Genomic DNA, 27,195 nt, shown 5'->3' on the forward strand with positions numbered 1-27,195 from the left:
CAGTCGTCTCCTCGCAGCCAGTCATCTGGGCCCCATGTGTCGGTGCAAGAACGATCAAGATGTGGAAGGAGGAAGGGAAGAGGGTAGCAGTGGGGTAAAGACAGTCCCGACTACTGGATACAATAACCTGAGCTTTGTTATAATAACAATTCGCCTCCATCCATCTTTCCATCCCTATTCTTCTGAAGGGAAATGTGTGTTAGAATAACAGATTTTGGGCCGGTTTTGTAGAGCAGATCGCAGCTGGCGCGTGGCCCACATTCCTCTGCCATGACATCCACGCAGTCGGCAGCAGCACGGCACTATTTTTAGAACAGCTAGTGAGGACGCACTTGCGAACACACAGGCGTGCACTTACATAGAAATGTACCTCTATGCAGATTCCTATGTGTGTGAATGTATACATGCCTGAGCTTGAAGATTTTGTTTGACTTATGACAGGAAATGAGATTGTGGGAGTTTGTTTGTGCAGTAGCAGTGTTGGATGTGGCCTTGTTGTCTACAGATTGTTTTATTGGACAATTCATTGATGAATTGGAACTGGTTTTATAACCTGTTTTAATCATTGCTCTCCGTCCCTCCTGTACAGTCAGCGCTGGTGCGTCTGAGCTGCAAAGCTGACGTGAGCACTGGCTTTCTGTCACACTTGTACACACAGACCCAGAGCACAACACAGCGGCTCTGTGACGCTTTTAAAGGCACAGTGTATTTCTTTTTTCCTGCAGTGAATGTCGTAATAAGCAATTTCACACGTTAAAATGAACACACTGCACATCCGGCACTCTTCATCATCCTCCCTTCTGCCCTTGTACCTAATACAACATCCAGGGGCCTTTTTTTCAGCATCAACTACGAGACGCAGCCAATGCAATCTACTTGTTTCCTCATCAGCTCTCAGTGTTATTGGATTTGCCTGTTGCGGAGAGAGGATTGTTGAGTAAGGCTGGGGTTATGAAGTGGAACCAGCTCCACTTTTCATCCAGTTAGATGAACAGATACAGATGCAGGGATAGATTGATCCTGCTCAGACTCTCTTGAGTCTTTATCATTGGCACACTGCAAGCTTTTTTAACATTTGCTCAATTCCTGGAACTGTTTCAACATTCAGTGTATTCACTTGCCTTGGTTATGATTGCTCTGTTGTTGGCAAAACTCTTTCCAGCTGAGTTTTCTTCATATTTATTCCCTGGATCCTTTTCACCATAAGGATTTTAAATGGACTTATTTTCAATATCAGCTTACAACATTAATTTCTGGTGCTGCTACATGGATCTTTTATGTTTTTGGTGATTCTGAACAGAAGTTAAACAAAGTAGAATTAGTATTAGTGCTGTACCGTGCCACCAGACTACGGACCAGTTTCTTTCCTCAGGCTGTGATACTCCATCCCAGATAAATCTGAATCTGACCCTGCAACAGGCTTTAAGAATAACTAAAATAATTATACAGAAGTTGCCAATTTTCCTGCTGATGGTCTTGTTTGCTTATGTAGGTTATACAGAGTAGGGGTCGACTGATGTGTTTTTTTCAGGGTTAATACCATTACCAATTATTAGTAGTCAAGAAAAACGATAACCAATTTTTGAAACCGATACATTTGTTGTAGAAATGTACACTGTAACATTAAAAGTACTGTACTTCAGTACAATTTTGAGGTAATTTACTTCAGTGTTTCCATTTTCTGTGACTTTTTACTGCCTCTCCGATACATTTATTTGATAACTTTAGTTACTAGTTACTTTGCAGATTCAGATTGTTCAGCATTGATAGGCAATTACTTGTGACGTGTAACCAATCAGACAGAGACAGAATGCTGCATCAGAACCAGAAACAGCGTTATCAGCAATTGGACACAAAAACCACCGATACCGAAACTGGAAAAATGCTGAATATCCACCTTATAATCGGCCAAGCTGATAATCAGTCCATCCCTAATACAAACCATGAGTAATACATTCAGACTGTTTGATAACCAGTTAAAAGTTTGTACTACATTTAGGAAAAAATAAACACAAACTCTCATCAGCGATCACATTTTTCACGCATAAAAGCCTTCTTGTGCTGCAGAATAATGTCAGGAAAAGAATTTAAGTGTTACTAGAATTAGCATCTCCGGAGTGTCTTCAGTGATATTTCCTCCTCTTGGTTTCAATCTTTTGGAGAAGTTTATTTGAGAAAAATGTTAAAAAGAAGCCCGGCGGGAAAAGCGCTGTCTGATTCATCGCGGCGTATGCGTGTGACAGAAAAAGGGAGAGATGAAGTGAGAGAGGAAGAGGCTTTTCAAGCACAGTATCCCAGTGGATGCCTAAAAGGTGTCTGTCTGTGTGGTTTTTGTGGTTTTTGCAGGTCGGATTACCTGCGTATTGCAAAGGAGTTGGGGGTGGGGTTGCCGGGTGACAGTAGGCACACAGCGTTCCTGACGTGTCACTTGGTTACACGCACACACACACAGACACACACGCAAGCAGGCATGTGCACGGAAAAAGGTCCCTGCGCTCATTAGTGGAATTCCACCAGCCTGATGGGAGCTGGTCGGGGTGTAGATGTGTGTGTCAGTGCCAGGTAGCGCTCTGCTGGCACTGGTCTGTGTAAGAGCTGTCTCTAAAGAGCTCTGGCAATATCTCAGAAACACACACATACACACACACACACATAAACTCTCACACACACACGGGCACACTGCAATGTCTGACTGAGAAACTGAGATGCAACACAGTTTGGTTTAATTGCTTATTTTGAGTTGCCCTTCCTCCGCCATGCCACATTTCTCCTCCGTCGGTCTGGTGTGATTTCGGAGGGATTTTGCATGCTCTTGCCGTCCATCTCTCCTTTATTTTACACCTGGATAAAAACGCAGACGCATGCAGGGGCTTGTTTTTGTGACCAGCGAAAGCAGCCCTGATGAAAATCTCACCTCTCAGGTCGGACAAATAGTTAACCTACAGTCGAGCAAAGGTTGCGAGAACCCATTTAACCAATGATCTGAAGTTATGAGGAACTATTAGCGAGGTTGCGAGGTGCAGCAGCTGTAAGCGAAGAGCTTTCACGCTCCCTCCAGCTGATGAAAAGTCGGTCAGCGTTTTTTTTCCCCCCCTTTTTTTCCAGACCTTGTTGCTATGTGTACACAGCGCAGGAAATATCTGTGGCGCGCTGCCAGCGACTGTGAGGAAACCAGAGGGAAAGTGAGAGAAAAAGAAACGCAGATGAACTTTAAGGTCAATTTTCGGAGGGAAGGATTTTTTTTTCCCCTCTCGGTACAGCTGTGTGTTGTTTCTTTGTGTGTGTCAAGAAGAGATACAATAGAAGCTGTATATGTGAGATTGTTGGTAACCCTGAGAAATACCGCCAATGCTATGTGTGTGTCAGCGTATGTTTGGCCTTGTGACACACCAGGAGGGAGAGAGTGCCAGTGAGCTGTCGAGGTAATTGGTGCTTACCTGGCAGGCTTTTGCACACACACAGACTCACACACACACGCACGCGCTCAGAATGGATTAGATGACATTAACTACAGGAGAAAATGGCATAATTGAATACTTGCACTACCTTTCTCGCCATTGTGTGTGCACGCGCTTGTGTGTGTGACAGTGTAATGAGGGACCGCACGCTACACACAAAACACACCCAATCAACCTCTGTCAGAGGCTGCAATCCAGCGGTGCACTGAGTGGTCTGCTCACTTGTGTGTGTGTCTGTGTGTGTGTGTGTGTGTGTGTGTGTCAGCATGCGTACTGTACGCAGGGAGATGTGGCTGTCACCCATCAGCTCCATCATGTGCAGACACCCAGCTTTTAATCTTGTTCTCTCCCCCCCTCGCCCTCCCTCCCTCCCTTTAGCTCTGCTGAGGCCTCGTCCCCAAGGCCCCTAAGCAGACCTGGGAAATCAAAACAATACTCGGCAAAAGCTTATTTTTATCCGCTGGAGACGCACAAAAAGAGCCACACACAAAAGCTCGATAAACAAGCAAAATCTTCAGGCTTGTCAATATTGTCAAAGAATATTAAGAGTTGCGGAATGAATGGAGTGAGTGAATGAGGCCATATTAGTTTCGCTCTAATTACAGGACGAGAATAAACCAAATTTGCGGAGTTTTGCATGCGCAAACTTGTCTGCCGTGACTAACCTGTGGCTTTTAAGTAGTCCGTGAACTGTGCTAAGTAGAGCTGCAACGATTGGTCGATCAAAAGAAAATGAGACGCCAACTATTTTGATAGTTGATTTCAGTCATTTTTCAAGAAAAAAATGTCAAACGTTTGCTGCTTCCAGCTTGTTTAAAGTAAAAGGGTCTTAGAAATTGTGATGAGCATTTTTTCACTATTTTTTTTTGACATTTAGATTAAACAACTAAGGGCGCAAATTTTAATCAGAAGAGAGAAATCTTCATTCATTGGTGTTTCTTTGTTTGTGTTTGCTGGACTCTTCTGACTTCACACAGTGTTGTAGGGACCCTATTACCCTCTGAGGACATCGTGTTTATTCAGTAATAGAAATATATCAGATATTTGAGTTTGTATTATTACCTTATTGAAGGTGCAATATGTAAGAATGGAGCTGGAGGATCAGGGAAGTGTCAATGTTTACACCACTGGCAGGATTTTTGGACCAGGATGGGCCGGGTGCTAGCTGGTTAGCATGCTAAGTTAGAAGACGTCGATATCTCTGCAACAGGATACACATGATTATATAAAAACTGCGATTTCTTCACATTTACTTGATGATTTTATGAAGTTTTTGAACATTTTCAACAACAATTCTTACATATTGCCTCTTTAATATGGTAAATGTTATATTTTTCAGTCTGAATTTCTTTTCCAAATCTACATCTGTTGAATTAGATCGTAGTAATGGTGAGTCAAATGGTGAAGGGAAGAAGCAAAGGGAAGTTGTTAGATGAAGGTAATGTAAGTTTATACCCGACACATGCTGCACTGCGACTGACTTCATTCGAATGAGAATATGCATTGTTGAGAAATGTCATCTCGGTGTCCTGAACTCTGAAACTTTGAAGCAAACACACGCAGACACATTTGCACACACCCTGTTGTGATGCTGCTATAATTAGCCGCAAGTTGTCTGCTGCGCTGATCAGAAGGCAGATTTTCTCCATCATAACAAGTCTAGTTTCTTGTGTGTCTCAGAGCGAATAGAGCGAACCAGACCCGGGGTTGCAGCACTGAAAGAAAGACATTTCTGAGCAGTAGTCATTTCAGAAGCATTTTATTCACTGGCTGTGGGAGGCTGCATAATATTAGGATGAGATTAACTTTCTCCCTTTCACACACTCAGACAGGCTGACACACACAGACTGTCACCCCAGCCACAGTCGACTGAATTCCTCAGTTTTCAGGGTTTTTCTTGAGAGCTCGCTCGCTCTTAATGGAATGCTGTGACCGCTATCTTGTTATTGAAGCGGCGATAAAACATCTTGGAGTGATTATTTCCACGCAAGGTGAAGATTTCCAACGCGGCGCGCGCTGATGTCACCGTTATGCCCACCAGCCACTTAGCTGAGCCAACTCAAACGATCTGAGTCAACTGGATGATCCGACCGGCGCTCCCACACACGTCGCCTCTCACGTCTGCCTCTTACATTACACTCGACTCAGACAGGAGGAAGTGTGCTCGCCAAGGATGAGCTGACAGGATCAGAATTTTCTTTTTTTTTTTTTCATTTTTACATTTAAATAATTAGCATACATTAGCTTTTTGCACAAAGACACAAAGTGTTTTCTTTTCTCAAACCTTACAGCTGAAATCCACTCGCCCCATGGCTTGACTAGAGAAAAAGCTATTTCCAGTTTCCATTATTTATTAATACCTCTTTGTTGTTGCTCATGTCCTAATCTCATTTCCTTTAGTCATTAGCGTTGTTCGACATCAAACACAGCTGCCAGAGCAATGAGTGTAGGGGAGCGAGGGGGGGAGAGAAGTATGGTTGTTGCTGTTGGACACTCACTAAAGACCCTTTTAACAAAGCTTGATGCGGTGGAATATTTTTCCATTAAGCTGCTAAAATTCTCAAAATGAGCAACAGACAGTAGTGTTTTAATAAATTGCAGCTTTGATGTGCCATACATCCTGCTGTCGTGTGTTTGTTGCCCCGACTGGTAAAAAAAAAAAAAAAATGGCCATGTCTTGGAAAAAGGATGTGTTGTGTGTGGGTGTGACTTCTGGTGACCTCTTCGACAATAACATCTTCTGTCTCAGCCTCCCTGGGAGAGATTAGCACCGCATGAACTCACGGTCCCATGATGCTTTTTTCATTTGCTTCCTACCTATTCATCACCATAACACGCTCCTATCATGGCATTGTGGCGAGATGCAGTCCTTCGCGCATTCTCATGCTAATGTTGTTGCCTTGTGTCCTGCTGCAAGCAAATGCTGTGTTATGCTAATGCAGTGTCATGCTAATGTCACGATGTAGCAAGAAATGGCAACCAGAACAATATGTTAGGAGATTTTAAATAAACTTTGTCTGTTTCTCTTGGCTAAAGCTGTCATAACTTTTCATGCCTCTTCACACTGACTGCAACATCATTGTTTCCTGTATGTGCAGTTGTTATTTTGATATAATATAATAGTATAATGATATGCTATAAAAAACAATTACACGTTCCTTAGAATACTCAAATGCTAATTTGCTGCAGCTGCCGATGTAAACAAACATCTTACCAGAACGTGCTGACATTAGCCTGATAGGATTTGTCCAACTCACAAACCAGCAGCAAATACTTATAGATGTTTATTGTCTGTCTGCCAGCTTTGATTTGAAAAAAAATAAATAAATGTATAGATAAACAACATGATGATTAAGAGCTTAAGAAAAGAGCAAGTATGATTTCTATCAATGACAATAGTTTGTACTGACCCGCTCTCTCTTTCTGGATGTTTCCACAGGATGACAGTGATGGGATCCCGTGGTCGGAGGAGCGGGTTATGCGAAAGGTGCTTTATCTCTCCCTAAAGGAGTTTAGGAGTGCACAGAAAAGGCAGCTGGATGACGGAACCACAAACTCTAATGGTAAGTTTGCATCCGTGTTGGTAAAGCGAGGGGACCTTTCCACTGTGTTATCCCGTCCTTTCATTTGTGCATTTTCACTCATATAAATATCAGATGAGTATATTTGCACTCGTCCCCTTGACAACAGTATGAGTTTCTGTAAAGTGGTGTTAGTCAGTGTCACGTGGTGAATATCAGGAAATAAAGCAAACTGAAGAACTGAAAGATCCTGTAAGCTACTATAATGGGAAACCTATAATGACTTAGTTTCTCAAAATAATAGAATGATTGTGCAGAATAGTGACTTAATATCTCAATACTAAGACGCTTTCTTAGAAGAATGGCTTAAAATAATGTCTTAATTTAAATAATGAGATTCTTTCTCAAAATATTGACATAGTACCTCAGAATAATGACAAACTCCACATTTGGATCTACATCACAAATTCATGTGCACCAGCTAGCTTTCTGTCCTTGTTTTGAGACAGTTTTCATTGCTTTCAGATGCAAAGTCTTGTTTTTTTCATCACATTGGTGCTGATGGTCTTCCATAATATCTCCCCCGTCCTGGACACGAGGACTTTGCAGACGTGGAACGGAACAAAATGAACCACAGTGTTCTGTAAACAGGCCTGCGAGGATTAAAGGGCATCTTAAAGTCTAACAATTCGACATGTTGAAAACTTCCACTTTGATTTGACAAAATGAAAGAAGCAAAGAAAGTGCAGCAGCAGCAATCTGAGGAGTAAATGTCAGAGTTGCCAATTTAGTCTGGCTTGGCTGTCATTAGTGTCTCAGTTCAGCTCTTCAGTGCTTTAATTGCAGGCGACAGTTTTATTAGTTTGTTTGTATGGGAAGACTAAGCGTGTTTTCTTTGAAGAAGGAACCTGATTTCACTTTAAATGGAGAGAATCCGATGAGACCTGATGATTAAAGAGTCTCGTTTGCTTACTGTTGTGGGTCAGTGGGCAGCGAGCTGCAGTCTTTCACTTTGCTGGTTCAGTGTCACATCCTCAAAGGAACCCTTGAACTGAAAGTGTTTCCCATTTATTTTCAACTTTTGTTTGTGCATCAAACAGAGAGGCTCTGATGAGGCCTTCCATAAAGCAGCGCACAGAATAAAACATGTGTAGAAGTGTTGTTAAATCGTTTTCAGCTCGGGCCTTTACACTCACCCTCGTGTCTGGACTCATTAAAACACGGACTAATAGAAACCCTGACGTGAATTAATACTTGAAGTTGCTTACTTAGACAGAAATCCAATTCCAGGTGGGAGCCTGCTACAGTAACAGTTGAGGGATGGTACTGTTGTGCCGTGTAAACCTGAAACAACACAAGAAGAGTGAGAGCACGGGGGGGATGAACAGCTTGTTTTGAACCAAGCTGCCACCATGTCTTTGTTTGACACCGGAGCTCCCACACAAAAAAGCCCTCAGCCAGCCAACAGCGGAGATTTGAACTTCACACGTGCCTCAGAAGCTATTCTCAGCTGACATTAACACAACCCAGACACCAAAAGAAAGGAAAGTCATCCAGCCATCCAGCTAGGCAGGAAGGGAGACAGGCAGACAGACAGGAGGGAAGTCTCTTTTGAAATCTAGCTTATCTTTTATACCTTGCGTTTTTTCCTCCTTCCCTATTTTCCTCATGTTTTTCTTTATTATATATTTTCTGCACCTTCATTTCTCCTCTCTACGTCTGTGCCAAGTGCCCCCTCCCCTCCCTGTATCTCTCTGTGTCTGTCTGGCATCTCATAGCTGCCACTCCAGAGCTCCTCAGGGCCTTTTAAGCCGCCGCGGGTAGCTGACCTTATCGCCTGAATAAAAATGACTCATTAGAAAGCGTCGGCGGCCCGTCGTGCCGGGGGTAACGACAGCAGCCCGCGCTGACACAAAAGGGAGCTGGGCTGAATAGACGGGCCCTGCTGTTTTAGAGCACCGTAGGTTAGCGGGGCTTTGGAGGTTGTATGAGCGGCACAGTTTCCCGTCTCACATAGACGCTGTGGTGAAACTGTCAGCCATTTTGGAGGATCACACTCAGCGTGCGCTACATCCTGAATGGGCAGCCCCTGCTGTTTTAGAGGACTGTGGGTTAGAGAGTCTGGGCTTATGTCGGAGCCAGACATGTGCCACAGTTTTCAGCCTCACACAGGCATTATTGTGAAACTATCAGCCATTTTGGAGCGAGCCAGACCTTGCAGGCACAGAATCATTAAATGTGTGATTGATAGAGTTGGTGAGGAAGATGATAGAGATACCTGTCATATCTAAATGATGAGTCAGTTAATGGATCACTCCTTTTGTGAGAAAATTAATAAAGGAATATTTTATAATTTTATAATTGCTTAAGCAAAACGTTAGCAGGTGTCAGCTTCTCGGACGTGAGGAGCATTGCATGTTTCTGTTCGGCATCATTATAAATCCAATATTTTTGATTTTTGGTACGTTGTTATTTTACAGAAAAATATTTGAAATACCACAACCAGTCATAATTACATTAAAACGTATTGTTGGATTGTGTTTTGTCCATGTGAGGTAACCTGGTCATTCTGGAAACTGAGGAGCCATTAAGCTAACCAGTGCTAATCATATCAGTGTTCATAAAAACTCCTGAGAAGTAGGGAGCGATGCACCACTTGACAGTTTATTTGTTATTCGGCAAAAATGTTTCACTCAAATAAATTCCTTTAAATGATACTGCTTTTCTCCTTTCTGTTATATCGTATTATAAGCACTATTCTGCTGATTATTTTCTCAATTAGTTGTTTAACACAAAATGGTTATCCAAAAATCCAAAATCCCAAAATATTCAGTTTGCTGTCATTGAGGAGTAAAAAAAACAGAAAATACTCACATTCAAGAAGATGGAATCAGATAATTTTGACTTATTTTCTTAAGAAATTACTCGGCATTTAATCGTTGCCGACTAATCAGTTAATTGATTAATATTCTATAGACGGGATCTGGTCCATATAAACAAAAGGAGCCTCTCTGCTTCAGTGCATTTCGAGACGAGCATCCACCATTTTGGGAAATCATGTGACTGGAGGAGGTTACAGCAGTACCTGGCTGTAACAGCATGTGTCCCCCTCCCCGGGCATCTGTCTCTGCGTCTCCCCCTTCCCACATACCTTCATCCATCCCCAGCTTCTTCCTCCTCCTTTCTCCGTCACCGTGTGGCAGCAGTGGCTATCTGTTTTAGAGGGGGTGTGGCAGTCTGTCAGTCAGCTGTATGCGTGTGTGTGTGCGTGTGTGTCTGTCTATCTCCCCACCCACTCAGCCTTCTCCCTGCCCATAGCCGGCAATTATGCCATCTCCCCAGCCACTTTACCTCTCGCTGTTGGCAGCCGTCCATCTCGGCGTCCATCACACTTCCTGCCTCTCCCGCTCGCCGCCTGCATTATTTAACAAAATGACATTATGCCCTCCTGCGTCACCCACTCACCCTTCTTACCCGCTCCATCACGGCCACATTCTTCCTCCTCTCATCCTCCATCTCCCTCCATCCCGACCGTCCATCCGGTTGTCTCTCCCCGGATGCAGGGTTTCATTACACATCAATAGGACTCTGGTTACTGCCTTCTCCGCGAGCTCCTGTCTCCTCTCTCCCTCCCGCTGCTCAATCTCCTCGATTATGTTTCCCCACACCCCCACCCGTCCTCGCCGTAGTCTCTCTTTCTACCCTCCTGTTCCCTCCATCCGTCTCTGTCTCCCCTTTTTCTCACCATCTCCCTCTTTCCCGCTTTGTCCTTCCTGTCCTCTGCCCCCGTCTGTCTTAACTACCTCCAGTATCTGTCACCCAAATCCCTCCCTCCCTCCTTTTCCATTCTTCCACCATCGCCACCCTCCCTTCCTTTCTCTTCCTCTCCTGTTCTCCGAATCGTCATAGCCGCGTCTTCTTCCTGTACTTCCTTACCTCGCCATCTCCCTTCGCTATGCTCGTCTCTCGTCTCTCCTCTCCCCATCCCTTCCTTTCCTCCCTCTCCATTTCCCTGAGTGCTATTGATGGAGGAGCTGGCTGCCGGCCAGAAACCAGGAGGGGCTGAAGAGAGCAGAGAGGGTTCCCAGTTTGCCTATTTCTCCAACTGTCCCCTCTCTTTCTCTTCCTGTCTGTCCGCCAGTCTCAGGACTTGCCGTTCCTGCCCATTTTTATGCACGCCGTCCCCTTTTCCTTCAGCACTCGCTCTGCTGTCACTCTGCTGTCTGTCTGTATTTCCCGTGCTGCCAGCTTCGTGCACGGCCAGAGTGGCAGCCGTGGCAGCTACAAACACTGTGTGGGCCCCTCTATTCTCTCTCTGGAACACCAGCAGAGAGAAAGGAGAGGGAAAAAAGAGAATCTCGGTAGCTGAAAGAGCGCAAGTTTAGTTCATCTGTTAGGCCCTCGCCTGCTCTTACAGTATCCCATCGTTGCCTTTGATGCGTTAGATTTACAGCCCTGAGCTTCACAAAGCAGATGCCGTGTTGCTGAACTTTGCATTGTTGTTGTGTGCTTTTTGTTCTGGCTTGTGGTAAGTGTTGTGCAGCGCTGTTAGGTCCAATTTTGGAATGAAGAGCAATATATTTGGGGATATTTGAAATCCGCTCGCCAGGCGGTCAATTTTAGTATCTGCTTCCACTCTGAAAACAGAATCAAACGCCTGGGAATGGGTACTATGGGGAGTTCCCCCCAAAATAAAACTGCCCATTGTTTCTTTTTATATCTTCCCACAGTTTTAATTGTATACAGGCACAGAGGATTACGTGAACAAAGGGCATGAAATAGAATCTTAGTGCTCTTGTTTATGAGAGGGAAAGTGAGATTGTAGTGTTGTTTAACATCACGATTTGAAGTGGAAATTGTGCAGAATTGTTCATTCATGAGAAGGAAGTGAAAAGACAAATCAAAAGCTGCAACTAATGACTTAATTGTCGATTGTGGCTGCAGAGGAAGCTGCGTATAATCTGATAAACTGCCTGCAGTGTTGTCACTCAGCGGCTACGTTGAATTGTGGGTAATGTAGGCTCCAGGGTTTGAAAAGGATGCATATAATTAAAAAGGGAATATCTCTGGTTTTGCTCTGTAAATTTTTAGCATTTGTTTGTATCATTTTCCATAATGAGTCCGACAGTGTTATAGGAGAGACATGCTTCCTGGTGCCTACATTACCCACAATGCAACTTTGCCACTGAGTGACATCACTGCAGGCAATTTACCAGATTACATCCAGCTTCCTCTTGAGCCACAGAAGGCTACATGCAACTTTTGAGGAGTAAAGAAACCGGAGAAAATGCTCACATTTAAGAAGCTTGAATCAGAATTTTGACTTTTTTAAAAAAATCAATTTTTTCTCAAAACAATTAATTTAGCAGTTGACTCATAGATGAATTGGATTAGCTTTAGACTGATTACAGCCATGCATCTGCTCACCAAGAAACAAGTAAGCATTTTATCACACCTATGTTCATGGGCCCTATATGAGTCCCTGTCTGCAGTCATTTACACATTGCGCCTGTGTTTTTAAGGGTAATCAAGGCCCTATAAGGGTGCACTCTCTGCCCCCACGATGATTCTTCCTTATGGCATGACTCCTCTACTATAGTTCTCTCTTATTACTGTGGCTCACACTAATAGGCTCCTCTCAGCCCTGTGATATGCCATGTTACGCTATGTACCTCTGCTCACTCCCCGCCGCTCTCTCGAGACTCTGAGGTGAACATAGCGAGGCGATGGGCTTAGTTAAGCACGCATAAATCTGATTAGAACCCCCCTCTGTCCCCCCAATAGGAGCAGCTAGTGGGATGGATATCTTTCCCCCTCTCTTGTTTTGGCTTTTGTCTGGTCTATCTCTCATTGAGCTTTGTTTGTATTGTAATGCAGTTTTTCCTTCGATCCGTACCTCAACCACCATCTCCGCGTCTGCCACAGTCGCCCATCCCCGGCCCTCTGCCTTCCCAAGATTCCCAGCCCTGCCCCTCAGACGGTCGTTCATGTGCAACCAGCATATGTCAAACAACTCTTTGGAGGAATCGGGGGGGGGATAGATGGAGGGGAGGGAGCGCAGGAGAGAAGAGGAGGGGGCGGAGAAATGGGCCTCAGCCTGTTTGTTTGCGATCTGTGGGGACATCATGCGTCAGTCATTTTCTGAGCACAATTAAAGTTAATGAGCTAGTTTGGTTTGTCTTTGCTCTGGTGCGACTTTCACTGGCAATGTTGTCCAGAAGTGGCGATCAGGCCTCGGCTAATTGTCATTCTTAAACAGTCCCCCCATGAAGTAGACGGGGAAGTAAAAATAACGACTTCACTTGTTTAGCAGAATGCTGCAACACTGTTTTGCTGTGAAGCTCAAGAAATGTTTCCTGCGCTATGAAACTTCACCCGACTTTCCATCGGCCCGTCGGGGTTGATAAAGTAATGACTGAATTTTTATCTCTGGGCGAACTTTTTCCTTCAATCTGTTTAAATCTGTGGAATTGATCCTAAAAAAAGTGTAGAAAATCTCTCACAAATGCAAGTCGAACTGAAGTCTTTGTTGCCATTTGAAGCTTTTTTTCATTTAGAAATGTACTTTAGCCTGAAAGGGGAAACTTCAAAGAGCTCTCAAGTGAAACTCCTGATTGATTAAAGGCACTTGGATGGAGGCCCTTCGTGCTAACCGTGGCATTGTAAGGCGGTGACTCACCCCTGCCCTATAGACTTCCAGGCTCTCCAACGCCAACATAAAGCATTGACAGCAATGCAAGGGCCTTGCTCATCACGCCGGCGCTTGTTAACTCGGTGACCGCAGCGATGTGTGTCTGATGACTGTACCTCCGCTTTCAGGTACCGGCCTGCCCTGCGCGTGTGTGAGAAAAGCCAACAAGCCTGTGTGTGCCCATGCAATAATCATAAAATGTCGCTCTGTGTGTGTGTGTGCGCTCATTCAGCCTCAAGCACATTTATAAATCTCTTAAATCATATGTTTGAAAACTGCTTTTACCTGCTCCACAATCTCCATCCTGTCTCCTACGCTGTCATTTGATCCCTCCCCCGTCCCGTCTTCCTCGTATGACACAATGCCCGGGCTTGTTCCACAGTAGCATCCTCGCTAAAAGGATATCATTCAAGTCGCCACTTATCCCAACCCGCGCTCCCCTGGCGTTATTATCTTAATTTATTTTCCTTTTGACACCCGCTATTAGAAGTTTGCAGCTCAGGGTGAGTGACACATCCCTCCGAAGCATCAGTCAAATGGAATTTCACTGGGCGATGAACTAAGAATCCCTCAGCCAATGAGAAAGTGTCATGCCAGTTGATGGGTGAAATGAAAGGATTTATGACAGCGGCGCTCTTGGTTAAATAAACCACCAGGAGCTTAAACATTCAGTGAGTCATCAGTTGTTTTTGCGAAATGAACTTGAATAATTTAACAACCTGCCATGCTGAAGTCCAGTCAGGCATGAATACTTGTCAGAACGGGTCAAAACGAGCAAAATGTGATTAATTATTGTCAGTGTCAAAGAGTTTGATTGCTGCATTGCTCACTCGCGAATATAAATCTTCGGCTTACATCTCTGCAAAGTGATACCGCAGCTGGCAAGAGCGCCGCAGTTTGTAACATGTGACTGCCCCTCTGTCTCCAGTCGGTCTCCTTGGCAGCTGCCCGCACTCGTCTTTTTTTTTTGATAACTCTTGAAAAGCTTTGAACTTCCCCCAGTCGCTTCCCCGGATAAGTTTGCTCGTTCGCACGCCATTGTTGAATCAGACACTTCGGTGCAGCGCGTTCCAAGAAATCGCAAGAACTGCCCATGAGGAAATCAAGCCTTGTGATATCTATTTAATTTGGTTGTCTCCCTTAATTACCATTGACTTCCACTCCTCTGTTTGACCTAATTTGAATTCTCGGTGCCTGTTGTTGCTTTTGATTTAAGAATCTGTCTGGGGGCTTATTTTGTTTGTCTGAGTTGCTTGCTAAATATTTAATTAGGGCTCTGTCAATTGGGCTCACTAAGAATGTCAAGTCCAGCGATATCTGTTCACTTTTCTCGCTGCCTCAGGCTTGTTTTTTTTCTTTTTTTCTTTAATTCTCTGTCAAAGGGCAAACATCACGTACGTCAGCAAAGAACAGCAGCTGCATTCAACAAGGGAAAATGTGGACAGAAATATGAATAAGTAACTCCAGACCTGTCCCCTGTGATACTGAAATAGATGTGGCAATATGTGATGTGAGGGACTGTGTGTGCGCAATAGATGATGTATCACCGTTTTCACACCGACTGCAGATGCTTTGGGCTCAGGATCTCTGTGTATTTGAATAATTTGTGCCCTCTCTCTCTCTGTATTTATCAACTTCTCTCTTTCTGTCTTCTGTTTTCTATGTTCTGCACTACACTCTGCACTTTCAGATAAAGCAGACCCACCGTAATCATATCAAATGAAATGTATCTACTCTGCTGCGTCAAATCAGAAGCGGAAGGCTTTATTAACACTGTCAGATGAAAACAATGTTTGTTCCCTAAAGACTCCAGCGATATTTTAATGCAATATGAAGCCAGATTTCTGGAGGTGGTTGGTAAAATGCGATGCTCGTCTCTCCTCAGGTGCTTCACTCCTTGCCAACGGGCAGCTGAACGGCTCGGGGTCAAAGGGCAGCCACAAAGAAGATGGGTCCTTGCGCTCTCAGGGCCTGGATGGTGGCAAGTACGGCGAGGACGGCCCTGCAAAGAAGAGGTGAGACTGCATTTGACTGTGTTTGTATCAGGGTGTCTACAAGTCATAAAAAGTCATGAAATATCTTAAATATCTCAAAGCAGTCCACTGGTCTGCATTGCACTCCTATAACACTGTGGGACTCATTATGGACAGTTTAAAAACAAAGGATCAAAATTGATACAGCAGAACCAGCGACATCAGCGTCATCTTTTTTTCTAAAACCTGATGCCCACATTACCCACAATGCAACTTAGCCACTGAGTGACATCACTAGAGGCATTTTATCAGATTTAATTTCTTTTTCTCCAAATAAGTAAAGCTCTTCTGGGGGATGTTACAAATCAACAACCATATTCTTACTCATAAGATATCTCTGCATGGGGCCTTTCTACGGATCTACAATGCTTGAATAAGAAATAAGATAAATCATCTTTTTCTGTCCAAAAATCTGTTATTATTTTGTTTAAAAAGATCTTAAAACGCATTGAGTTAAAGTGTCTGATACCTGTAGACACCCTGGTTTACGTGTGTGTAATCCTGTTTGTGAGTCATCGGGGTCATCAAACCGCTTTGCAGAGCGGTGAATCTTGTATTGGTGCAGAACCGCGAGCCTGTCTGTGAGTTCATATCAAAGGGTTGCTGCTGCTGTGAGCGTGATTAGAAACTTTGCACACACATTACTGACTGTACCAGTAGCTTAGTTGTGATGAATTTCCTGAGCTCTGAGGGTTAAGAGTCTGCTGCTCTCAGGTTTTCTACCGTTTACACACTTTATCTTTCTCTTTTTTCTTATTTGCTCTCTTCCTCTGTGTGTAATTCATTCTGTCTGTCTCCCCATACTCTCTTACAACACCCCCCAGGAAAAATCAATTGAAAATGTTTCCACTTTGTCCGGCACATTGATTTATAAACTTAGTGTATGCACTCTCTTTGTCATTTCTTCCTCTTTCTCCTCCTCTGGACGAGAGCGAGTTGCCTATTAGTTGTGTAATAGAAGATGACAGTCAACAGAGAAGTGTAAATAGTGCCACCCTGTAAAGGGCGCCGAGGTCTTTTTAATGAGCACGCCCCCTCATCTTTTAATGCAAATGCCATTTCAGTCATTTATAATTAGCCACTTAAAGGAATGTTGCCATGCATTTCCAAATGAATCACTTAAAAATGTAAGTTGGCACAGAGTACAATGAGCTGTTCATTTCCAGCCAGCATATTCTGATTTTTTTTTTTTTTTTTTTTTTTTAAAGAAAGCATTTATATCATAAGTAAATTATTTAAATGGCTTTTGTCTGTTAAATAAATAGTAATTTTCAGAGAGATTGGTGCAAAACACTGCTCTCTGTCTAAGACAGATGTTCTTGGAAAATGGAATAAAGGATTGTTGGAAAATGTGATGCTTTCTAATGCATTCAGCATGAAGCAGTTTTTGAAATCACAAGCTGGAAAATATGATTTACAAATAATCACGCTCTATAGAGTGTACAGCAGATTAAAAATGGCTGGCGTGATGTTTCTCCCTCTGCGCACACACATAAAATGGCACACAATGCCCCTTTTTTTCTTATTATATTTTCATTCTCACTCCCACTTTTTATTCCAGCTACTGTAGATGGCAGGTGTGTGTGTATATGTGTGTGTGTGTGTTGTTTTGTTCTGCTGCTGGTCTCTCGCTCACGCACACACATTGACAGGGCATCAAAGCATCAGTGTAAAGCTAGGGGCGGAGTCTGGGGGGGCCGGACAGCAGCAGATGTCCTTCTGTAATGAGCGGCCCATACAGGCTCCATTCACTGCGTGTCAAGCACCTGCCTGAGTCCTCCTCGCTGTCACTCGATACTGTAACCTCCAAATCTGAGCTCAGTCATGATGAGCTTTCATCTACCTGGCTCCGAAACAGGAGAGCAGCTGATAAGACATTTAAAGTTTCTCAGAAGACATAAAAAGAATGAAAATCCTCTCTTTTTTTTTTTGCGAGTAGCAGAAAAAAAAAAATCCTCTTAACAGGTGAGCTAGAAGTCAGCCAGGATAAACGAGGTGCGGTTGTACACACAAGAGAATAAATGTAGCGGCCACTGCCTGACTGACAACAGCAGAAAGTGTTGAATTGAAACCAAGTGACCCCGCGGCTCATATTATAGCAAAGCGTAAACACTTTGCTCGGCACCAACTGAGCGAGAAAAGCACCGAAGGAATAACTTATAACAAGGACACTCTCACACTTTTATTCTCTCTTGCTCTGATGGCCTGTAGTGCTGTGCCTGTGTGTATCTGTGTGTGTGTGTGTTGAGTGAAGTTCAGTTAGAGGCCACCCTGATCCGTGGTTTTCATTAGCGCACTACACACACACAAACACACACACACACACACACACACACACACACACACACACACACACACACACACACACAGCAGGACTGAATGAAGAAAGGCTCTATCTGATGCTAATGAAACACAAGCCTAGCCAGTACTTGGCAATGCCTCATGCCCTCTTAAAAAGCTTATTATGTGTGTATGTGTGTGTGCGCTTTATGTGTGAAGGATGACTCCAGTGCCCTGGCATGGCTGCCCCGCACTGTTCCTGAACAGGACTAACTGAGACGATGCCAGGAGCTTTTACACCTGGCACTGGCCAAAACAGAAGGGAGGAGCGGTGGCGTAGCTGGTTCCAATTTTTTTTTTTTTGAGCGAAGAAAAAAGTTTTCACACCGCAGAGAGAGAGAGAGAGAGAGAGGATGAAGGGATAGAGGGGAGACGGAGAGGGGAAAGACTGGGAGGAGCAGCAAAGAGAGAAAGAGAGAGAGAGGGAGGGAGAGAGGAAGGAGACAGAAGGACAGGTGCGAGTGATTTTTGGCAGGAAGCGGCCCCCTTTAGAAGTCTTTGAGATCAACTCTGTGTTTGCCTTCCCATGCTCCTGAGATTGGTGGTGGAGACTGGCAGCACATCCTCTGAAACATGCCAGCTCATTGTAGCCCTCTCCTACCAGCATGACCACATTCTCCAAACGGGGTTCCCCCTGCCAAAAGTGGTGCCTGCACACTCAAACACACAGGCACAAACTTTTATGCACAACCCAGCACAGTCTCATCTTCACTGCCATGGTTTACTGACCTAGATATATTCCTGCACCTCTGCTCCTCGCCCACGTTTTGGTTTAGGTTGAAGAGCGTCTGTGTGTTTAGCAGTCACTGAGGTGTCAAGACAGCATGCTTTTAAAGTGGCACCATGTAGTTTGAGAAGAAATTCAAAGTCTTTTATTATTTTTAAGGAGGTAATAATACAAACTCAGAAATTATTTTTTCCATAACTGAATAAACAAGCTGTTCTCAGAGGTAAATAAGGTCCCCAGAACACTGTTTGAAGCCAGAAAGGTGGCAGGGTCCGCCACATATAAACAAATTAAAACAGTATGAAACTGTCCGTTTGTTGATTTAGTTTATGCGGCCATAAAAATGAAGAGAGTTTGTTTTAGGCATAAAACAATTAGTCGAAGTGAATGAAATGTCTTCCCCGAAACTACATAATGCGCCTTTAAATGGTTTTGCTGTCCTGGCGTGCAGAGTAGCAAAATAAGTTTAAGCAGTTGAATACTTCAGTGTTGCTCCCTGCAGGAACTTCAGTCGTACAACAGGCTACTTTTACAGAAGCCTCTCCACCAATAAGCTGTCATAAATGTGGCGTTTAGACAGCGTCTTGTAAAGTCTTAAATGAAACGAGTAAACCACACACGGGTATTTTAATTCCGTATTACTGGTCTGGCAGGTATAATCTAAACATCACTCCAGTGTGGTTTTCTTTTTCATGATCGGGGGAATTTTTTGTGGCTTTAATCGTTTTGACTCTGGAGCACGGAGGCGTTTTAATCATGATTAAGTGCAAGAAAAAGGAAAAATCTCCAGCTTTTAATCGCATGTGTTTTAAGATTATTAGTATCTTGGATGCAATCGGAGCCAGACGAAATGAGATCACGATGCGTCTCGTGTTGGCGTGGAAAACGGCAACTCGGCCATTAGTTCAGCTGAGTTTGAATGTGCTTGCAGCGCTGTAAAAGTGTGGGGTAGAGCGTGTGTGGATCAGAAGTTGAGTGGCCCTTTCAAACAGACTTCTCAACTTAATTTTCTGCGTCCTCTTTCTCCCTCTCCCTCTTTTCTCCTTCTCTTTTTTTCTCTCTCTCTACATTGAACCCCACTTTTGGCTCTCTTTGAATCTGCTCTCTCTGTTGTCTCAGCCAAGACACACACTCACACACTCAGCTGCTGCCGCTTGTTTTGTTTCGACTTAATGAATGCCAAGTGTGTACACACACAGAGACGCACACACGCATTCACACAGACGCACACACACACACTTGTCTTGTCTAGCGTAACCAATGACTCTTGTCAGTAATGCATAATCACCATTTCCATTTATGAGGGATTACATGGATGTGCGCGCAGGCCTGCACGCACACACTGCAAATGTGCGTGTTAATAGACGGCCATAACGTGTCTATTGATTTTCTGAAGACGGTATTGTGAGGGGACCTATATGTAACACCGAACACCTAATGTTCTCACAGTCACAACCAAATAAGCACGCATTTTGTTTATGAGTAAGCAGGATAGACGGCCCTTGCGGTCGTGCCTTTAAATTTTGGGTTATTGTCTGTGCTTATTCCTGCACAGATTAAACAGCTTCTCTCTTTGTTTTTCCGTCTCCCTCTCTCTGTCTGGCGGCCTGTCAGTGACTCACCCCGGCATGTCAACACGTCAGTCTCCAAAATCTCCTCTAAACTCTCCTCTCATTGTCGCTGCGGCTTTACGAAAGCCTTCCGCTCCGCTGAAAATGGCAGGGCGAAGGAGTATTAACCAACCACCACAGTGCATAATGTCACTCAGCGCACAAACTCGCTGCCATAATCGCCGTCTAATACGAGTGCTAACGCGGCGATTGTTGCGCAGATTAACCGTGATGCAACTGGTTTGCGTTTCTTAAAACATAATGCAACAAAATCTAAATGGTTCATGGGATTTACGATGCGCTTTTATTTCTGTGTCTGGAGCAATCGGGGCTGCCAGTCGGAAAAGTCTTTTAATAGTTTGTGTCCTTCTTGTATCTATTGTAAGCCAAGCTGTTATAATGACTGAAAATACTGCATCAGTACATTGATTTAAGTATGAGTTCCTAAGAATATCTCATTTTGAGATGAAGCAAAACCCTTGTGTGTCAACTCAGGTGATCCAGCAGAAGCAGGCATTTTTTTAAATGTAGCTCGATGGAGTTGGAGTGTGTGTGTGCGTGCGTGCGTGCGTGCGCGTGTGTGTGCGTGTGTCTTTAGTGCTTAGACCACCCTGCATGTTTGTACATGTGTACTTCAATTGCTTTCAAATCTGTCTGCTGAGTTGTCCTCATCACTGAACCACATGATACCAGGACACTTTAAAGGGACAGTTCACCCCAAAATCAAAACCACATATTTTACTCTTACCTGTAACGCTATTTATCCATCTAGATTGTTTTGGTGTGAGTTGCCAAGTTTTGGAGATATCGACCATAGAGACGTATGCTTTCTCTCCAGTACAATGGTACTAGGAAAAGTTTCCTTACCCCGTCATCACACAGAGGGAAGCATGCTTCTACACATGGGTGACAGGCTAGCTAAGTAAGCTTACTAAGCTAGCTAACGTGACTGCCTTTATTGTTTACATCCCGGATTTTCAGTCCCTTTGAAATGGAACTCTAAAATAATAAAATGTACCTTTTTTTTTATTTCGATGTACGTCACAGCCTCCTATGTCTGTAGCCCCAAGGCCTGCAGTCCACTCACAGTCTCTGAAGGTCCACGTACGTGACTCTGGCTTAATTAGACTGATTGCTTAGCACATACAGAACCTTCTCTGATGTTTATTGACCTAACTTGGCTGTGGTCAGCCTGTCCCAGGGGTGATTTAAGGAGGACTGCAAGGTCAGAGGTCACAGGGTTTGAGTTCAGCCCGTGTTGTGAAGGGGTGGGGGCTGGCAAATAGCCCAGAGCAGTGGACCTTGACTGCTAACAAAGCCTACATCTAAGTGCGGCGTCTTATCTTTTCTCTCCGAGTGAAAGGAAAGCAGAGCAGGAAGTGCTGTTAATTCACAACAAATTCAAAACGTCTGGCCTTAATCTGTGTGAAGCCCTTTTGGTGTTTTGAAGTTATTTCAATGGCGTTTGAATAAGTGTAGTGCCACTTTTGTATATTAGCACTTTCAAGGTGACAAGGGGGACAATGGCTGACTTCCATCTGACCTGATATAGCATTTATATATTCACAGTGATACAGCTAAGCTTGATCTATTGTCAAGATGTCTTTTCTCTCCACATCTGCCTATCAGGCCATCTCCACTCTCATTGTTTCATTCAAAAAAAGGAAGGGAGGGAGGGAGGGGGGCGCAAGTGAAAAGCCAAGGTTATATTTAAATATGCACACAAGCCCGGCTGTATCTTAAATCTCAAATGAATTTGAGCTTTATTGTGGCTACTTGAAGCATATAGCTGCCCCAGCTGGGTCACAGGCACACAGACTATGACACCTCTGAATAACACTTTCACATTTATCTTGATGTCAACGCAAAGCAGTTGAGCGTTAAAACCACGTACTGACAAAATATACAGAAATACTGTAGTCGTGGTTATTAAGGCCTGCTCCATGATGACTACTGTGTGCGTATTTGTCCTCCCAGCAGCCTTGCCTCACCGACAAATGATGGTGTTTATTTGTGTCTGGTGTGCACATGCTCGGTGTATATGCGACTGGGGGTCCATGCAGGGGCTGTTTGCATATGTGAAGGTCAGAAGGTCAGTGGGACAGTCCACCGCAGTGCCGTCCTCTTTCTAAATGCACTGCGACAGAAAAGCAATAAACACACTGAGTGAGGTTGAGTGTTCAGTTACGACTGTTTACACTGACCACACATCAGCCATCTTAGGGTTTGTGTTGCTGTCTGAATATATCACAGCGAACTTTCAACCTGGGTAGCTGCTCACTACAGGCTAAGAAGTGACATCTGTAAAAGCCAGCGGATTATTTTTCTTCATTTAAAGAAGACCTGTTGGGCTTCTTTATTTTTTCCTTTTCCTTCGGTGTGTTAAAACAGTTCTTGTGCATGTGAAAGGTCTTGAAAATTAAAAAGTCTACAGAAGCTCCTCTCTCCTACAGAAAACACTGCTCCTTAAACCCGCCCAGTAGTCTGGCCTTTAATTTAGTGACTTTTGACATCACACTACGTCATTCGCATAATTAGGGCTAGTTTTGCATCTAAGAAATTATGTATTTATTTTATTTACCCTGTTGTTTAGTAGCAACATTGGCTCAGGCATATGTGAGCTGACCAATCAGAGCCGACTGGGTATTCAGGAGGGTGGGGGCCTTAAAGAGACGGGAGCAAAAACAAAGCATTTCAGACAGAGGGCGAATGCAGCGCTGCATTAATGGACAGTATGAGAAAACTGATGAGTTTTTTGTGCATTCAAACATGTAAACCTATTCTAGTGGCAACTAGAAATAAGATTATGAACCTAAAAATAAGCACAATATGTCTTTGATACACTTGGAGTGACTTAATGTGCCAAACTAAAGGGTGTACAGTGGATGCTGTACAAGAAAAGTTCATCCATGTGAGAACATAGTAGCCGTGGAGCTTTGTCTCTTTCATACACATGTTTTGCTGCTCATATTCACACATACACATGGTGTGAATTACAGCGTGATCACTGTGAATTCACAGAATGTATTCTCACTAATTTTATCTGCTGATGGATCTGATCCGAGGAGACAGAAATAAATATAGACAGATGAGCAGGCGGAGACATTGATTACACACACGTTGTGACGCTTAATCCCTGCATATAAACATTCGTACTCGTATGTACATAGACATGTATGTTGCTCTGATCGGGACAAAATGGACTCAAGCGCACACACACACACCGAAACAGACACACGTACACAGTCCTCTCACAGAGCCAGCTGCAGTGAGGTAGTCTTTTATCAGGACCATGTGGGCCATCTGGAGCCAATTAATACAGCCCCTAAGGTACAGACTCTGGATCAGCGCTCTTCTCCTCACACAATAACCTTTACCATGGGAGGGAAGACGAGGTCTGACTAGAGCCCAGCCTCATGCCAACATCGATCAAACCTTTTGGACACGCTGTGTACGAGCTCGAGACTCTGCTTGATTCAGATGTGCCTTGTAAAGACTGAGAAGCCAGATTCAGGTTGTGTGACATGTCTTTAGTTTTACTGGTACTGGTTTGAGTTTATTTGCTGAATTCCTGAAACAGGTGTGATCACTAAAACACATTCAAATGTTACAAATATACAATTATTCAGACGTGAACAAACGTGTGTGCTTTTTTAATAATTAGCTGTATTAATCGCTTCTTCCTTTCCTGTTATTTTCCTTCGGTTTCTGTCGTTCTTATTCTCTTTCTAGCGGTATGCATGGAGCTTTTGAATGGATGCAATTAAGATGAACAGTTAAATTCCAATTAATTAATACCGCTTTTTTTTTTTTTGGCATCGCTGGCAGGGGCCTGTATCCAAATAACTTCCCCCGTATTAAGAGTGCTTTAGAAGTCAGAGGCTGACACACATTTGCACAAATCAACTCAGGGACTACTAGCTCCTGTTCCCTCGCCAGCCTTATCCAAATATTGGGTTACAGCAGCGCAGCAAAGGTCTGAAACCAAACCGCGCAGCGACTGCCACACATATAACAGCCAAGGCTCTGCTGTGGAGGGACCCGGGGATCGTCTACACGGCACACGGTGTACAGTGCGTGACCTCGGGACCACAGACACACTCGTCATTAAATGCCTTCTCACATTAGGGTGCTCAGTCATTCAGTGTGTCATTCCATCCGCTCATTCATTAAAGGTGGAAAGTTTCATCCATTTACACAAACGCTAAATATAAATGTTCTCCTAAGCTGCCGAGTCATCCGTAACAACCCTCTGTAAAGTTCAAGCCTCGACACTGTTTGCATCACTTTGTTTCTCCTCTCTGCTGCTCTAAATTATATATCACTTGTACATATTGGACTCCAGTCATCAATATTTGATATACGTAAAGAATTGAAAGATGCTGATATGCTGAGCCGGCAGCTTGCCCAATAAATCAAACATGCATCCAACAATCACTCCCGCCTAATTGGCATTTGAAGCATTTCTGCTTTGCATCTATTATAAGTGTTTTATGCACAAATGAGTTGATATTTGGCTAAATAAATCAGCTGTTGTCAGCTCCTTACACACAAACACACACACACACGTGCTTAGTCATCTAGTTTCTTGCACTCTGCACTCTCTGGCTGACGGTATAAGAAGCCGGTCATGGTTTGAGGTTTCCAGTTGTGACGCTGTCCTCCCACACTGAGAGTTATCGACTGGGTGTGAGGGAGAGAGTCGGTTTTTTTGTTGGGAAGAGGGTCAGAGAGGGATGGTGGAGCCGGGAGGGAATGTCTTCTTACCCGGGGCGGATGCTTGCCAACGCCCCTCGAAGTGTAAGTCAAGATGACCACGGCGAGAGCCATCGCAGCAGTTCCCATGGAAACGGACATCGCTGGGAAGGTGTTGATAAGATGGAGACCGAAGAAGAGAGCTCGATGTCTTTGATTGACAAGGTCCGCGTGCGTGTGTGGGATCTATGTCAACTGTCCAAATTCGTGATCTGTCTTTTAGCTGAGAAAAACACATTAAACAAGCTGCGGCTCGTCCTCCTCTCCGTCCCATCATCATCATCATCATCGCCACCTCCTCCCTTTGTTTCCCTCTTACTTCTGTTTATGAGGGAAGTCACAAATGGCCCTTTATCCTCTCCCTTTCTTCTTCCTCCTATTCGTCTCCTCGCCGGCTGACGGGGGTCGTCAGAAATTTCCTCACTCCGTCTCTCTCGGAGATAATCAATGCTAACGCAGCTACGGTGGCACGTGTAATATTAGACATTAGAGCAGCCCTTTGAAGGCTGGATGGCTGGGGGGTAGCAGGAAGGGATGGAGGGAGGAAGGGATGGATGAAAGGTGGATTAGAAAGAGATGAATGGGGACATCCTGCTGTAATCTCTCTGCTTTTTCTCCCTCTATCAGATCTCCGTTTCCTCTTTTCCCTCCCTGCCTCTCGTTCTCTTTCAATCAGGGCAATCAGGCTAATTTTAACTCACGTAAGCCTCACTTACCTACTATGGCACTGTACCAATTAGTATTCTATAGTTCAACACGCATGGGAACATAGTGTACCCTGGCTCACACACACACACACACACACACACAGAGGCAGCCGTCCTCTGGGCAGACGGAGGGCTAAATCAGAGGATCATGTTACCACTCAGTCCTCAGTGCAGTGGCAGCACGTACAAAAACAGTCATGTCACTGCAAATTGTTCCCATGCTGTTTTCTCAACACTGAACTGGTCTTTGGGACTCTGAAAAGTGTGTGTGAGAGAGAGAGAGAGAGCTAAGCTTGATTGTCTCGCCATCCTTTATGACTCAAAAGAAGTCGCTCTGCATTGACATATTGGCAAAACTTTAGGGACATTGCTCAATTTCAGAGGAGTCTGCCTGAATAAGTGTTACTATAATTGTTTTGCACGCTCTAATTTCCCGACGTCCTTGATGGTGATAATCACAGTAATTCTGTTTCGCCGCCTGATTTCCAAAGAGGAGCGCTGTCTGTCATCTTTTAAAATAATCACCTGCTGAAGTTGTAGTTCCCGCAGCGGAAGGTGATGCGCTTTTTTTTTTCCTGTTTTCCCCCGCCTGCGGATCCGCTGCCAAACCTCTGCATTATCACATCGTCATCTGTTTTTATTACCTTTTTATTAGGCTTGTCTTTGCTGTTAGCATACCAATAAATGGAGATGACAAGAACTGATAAAACAAAGAGAGATGTACATAAAGAGAGATTTAGTCCAATTACTGGAGATTACCTGTGACCGCAAACTGTATTTTCAGTGAGTTTGGGAAAGCCCCCCCCAGCGCATCTCCCGTGTTAGTTAATACGTTACAGATAACAGAGGATCGTCCCGGGGAAACCTGCGGCTTGTTTAGAGAGGCTCTGGTTGACTGTCTAGACAGGATGTAGTAAGCTCTATTAGCTCATCTGTCTCTGTCCCCATTTTTTTTTTTTTGCTTTACTTCTGTTATCATACTGCCTGTTTTCATTTTTTTGTGTGTACGCGTGTCAGTCAACTATTCCCCCTCTCTCGCCCTTTTTAAGTAGTTAAATAGGATCCTATTCATGTGAAGCTGGAGCAATAAAACTATCCGGGGTTTAGCTTACCAAAGAGGCTTTTATGGAGAGCTGTGCTTACTATTTAAAAGTGTTCGTAGCACAGCTTAGTCTGCTGCTGCTCCCTCCTCTGCGATATTAAATTGCAGATGATTGAATTTATAGGACGGTAGGACGTGTTTGGGCGGCTGCACATTTGAACCATTAGCATAGCAGCAGCTACACAGCCACGGGCATGGTAAGGTCTATGGAAAAGCATCAAGAAATGTTATTAATAAGAAATTACTATTGG

General features: G+C 44.0%; 1 protein-coding gene across 1 annotated transcript in view; it reads left to right on the forward strand.

The window, feature by feature from the left end:
• The window catches only part of jarid2b (jumonji and AT-rich interaction domain containing 2b), a 109,063-nt gene that overhangs the window by 45,468 nt on the left and 36,400 nt on the right, over window positions 1-27,195 (forward strand). Inside the window, exons 2-3 of the mRNA XM_084380235.1 lie at window positions 6,898-7,021; window positions 15,556-15,685. Of these exons, the coding sequence (XP_084236361.1) occupies window positions 6,898-7,021; window positions 15,556-15,685 (254 nt within the window). The remainder of the gene's footprint in view (window positions 1-6,897; window positions 7,022-15,555; window positions 15,686-27,195) is intronic.

The sequence above is a fragment of the Pagrus pagrus genome, assembly GCF_965226575.1.
Source record: "Pagrus pagrus genome assembly, chromosome: 17".
Lineage (NCBI taxonomy): Eukaryota > Metazoa > Chordata > Actinopteri > Spariformes > Sparidae > Pagrus > Pagrus pagrus.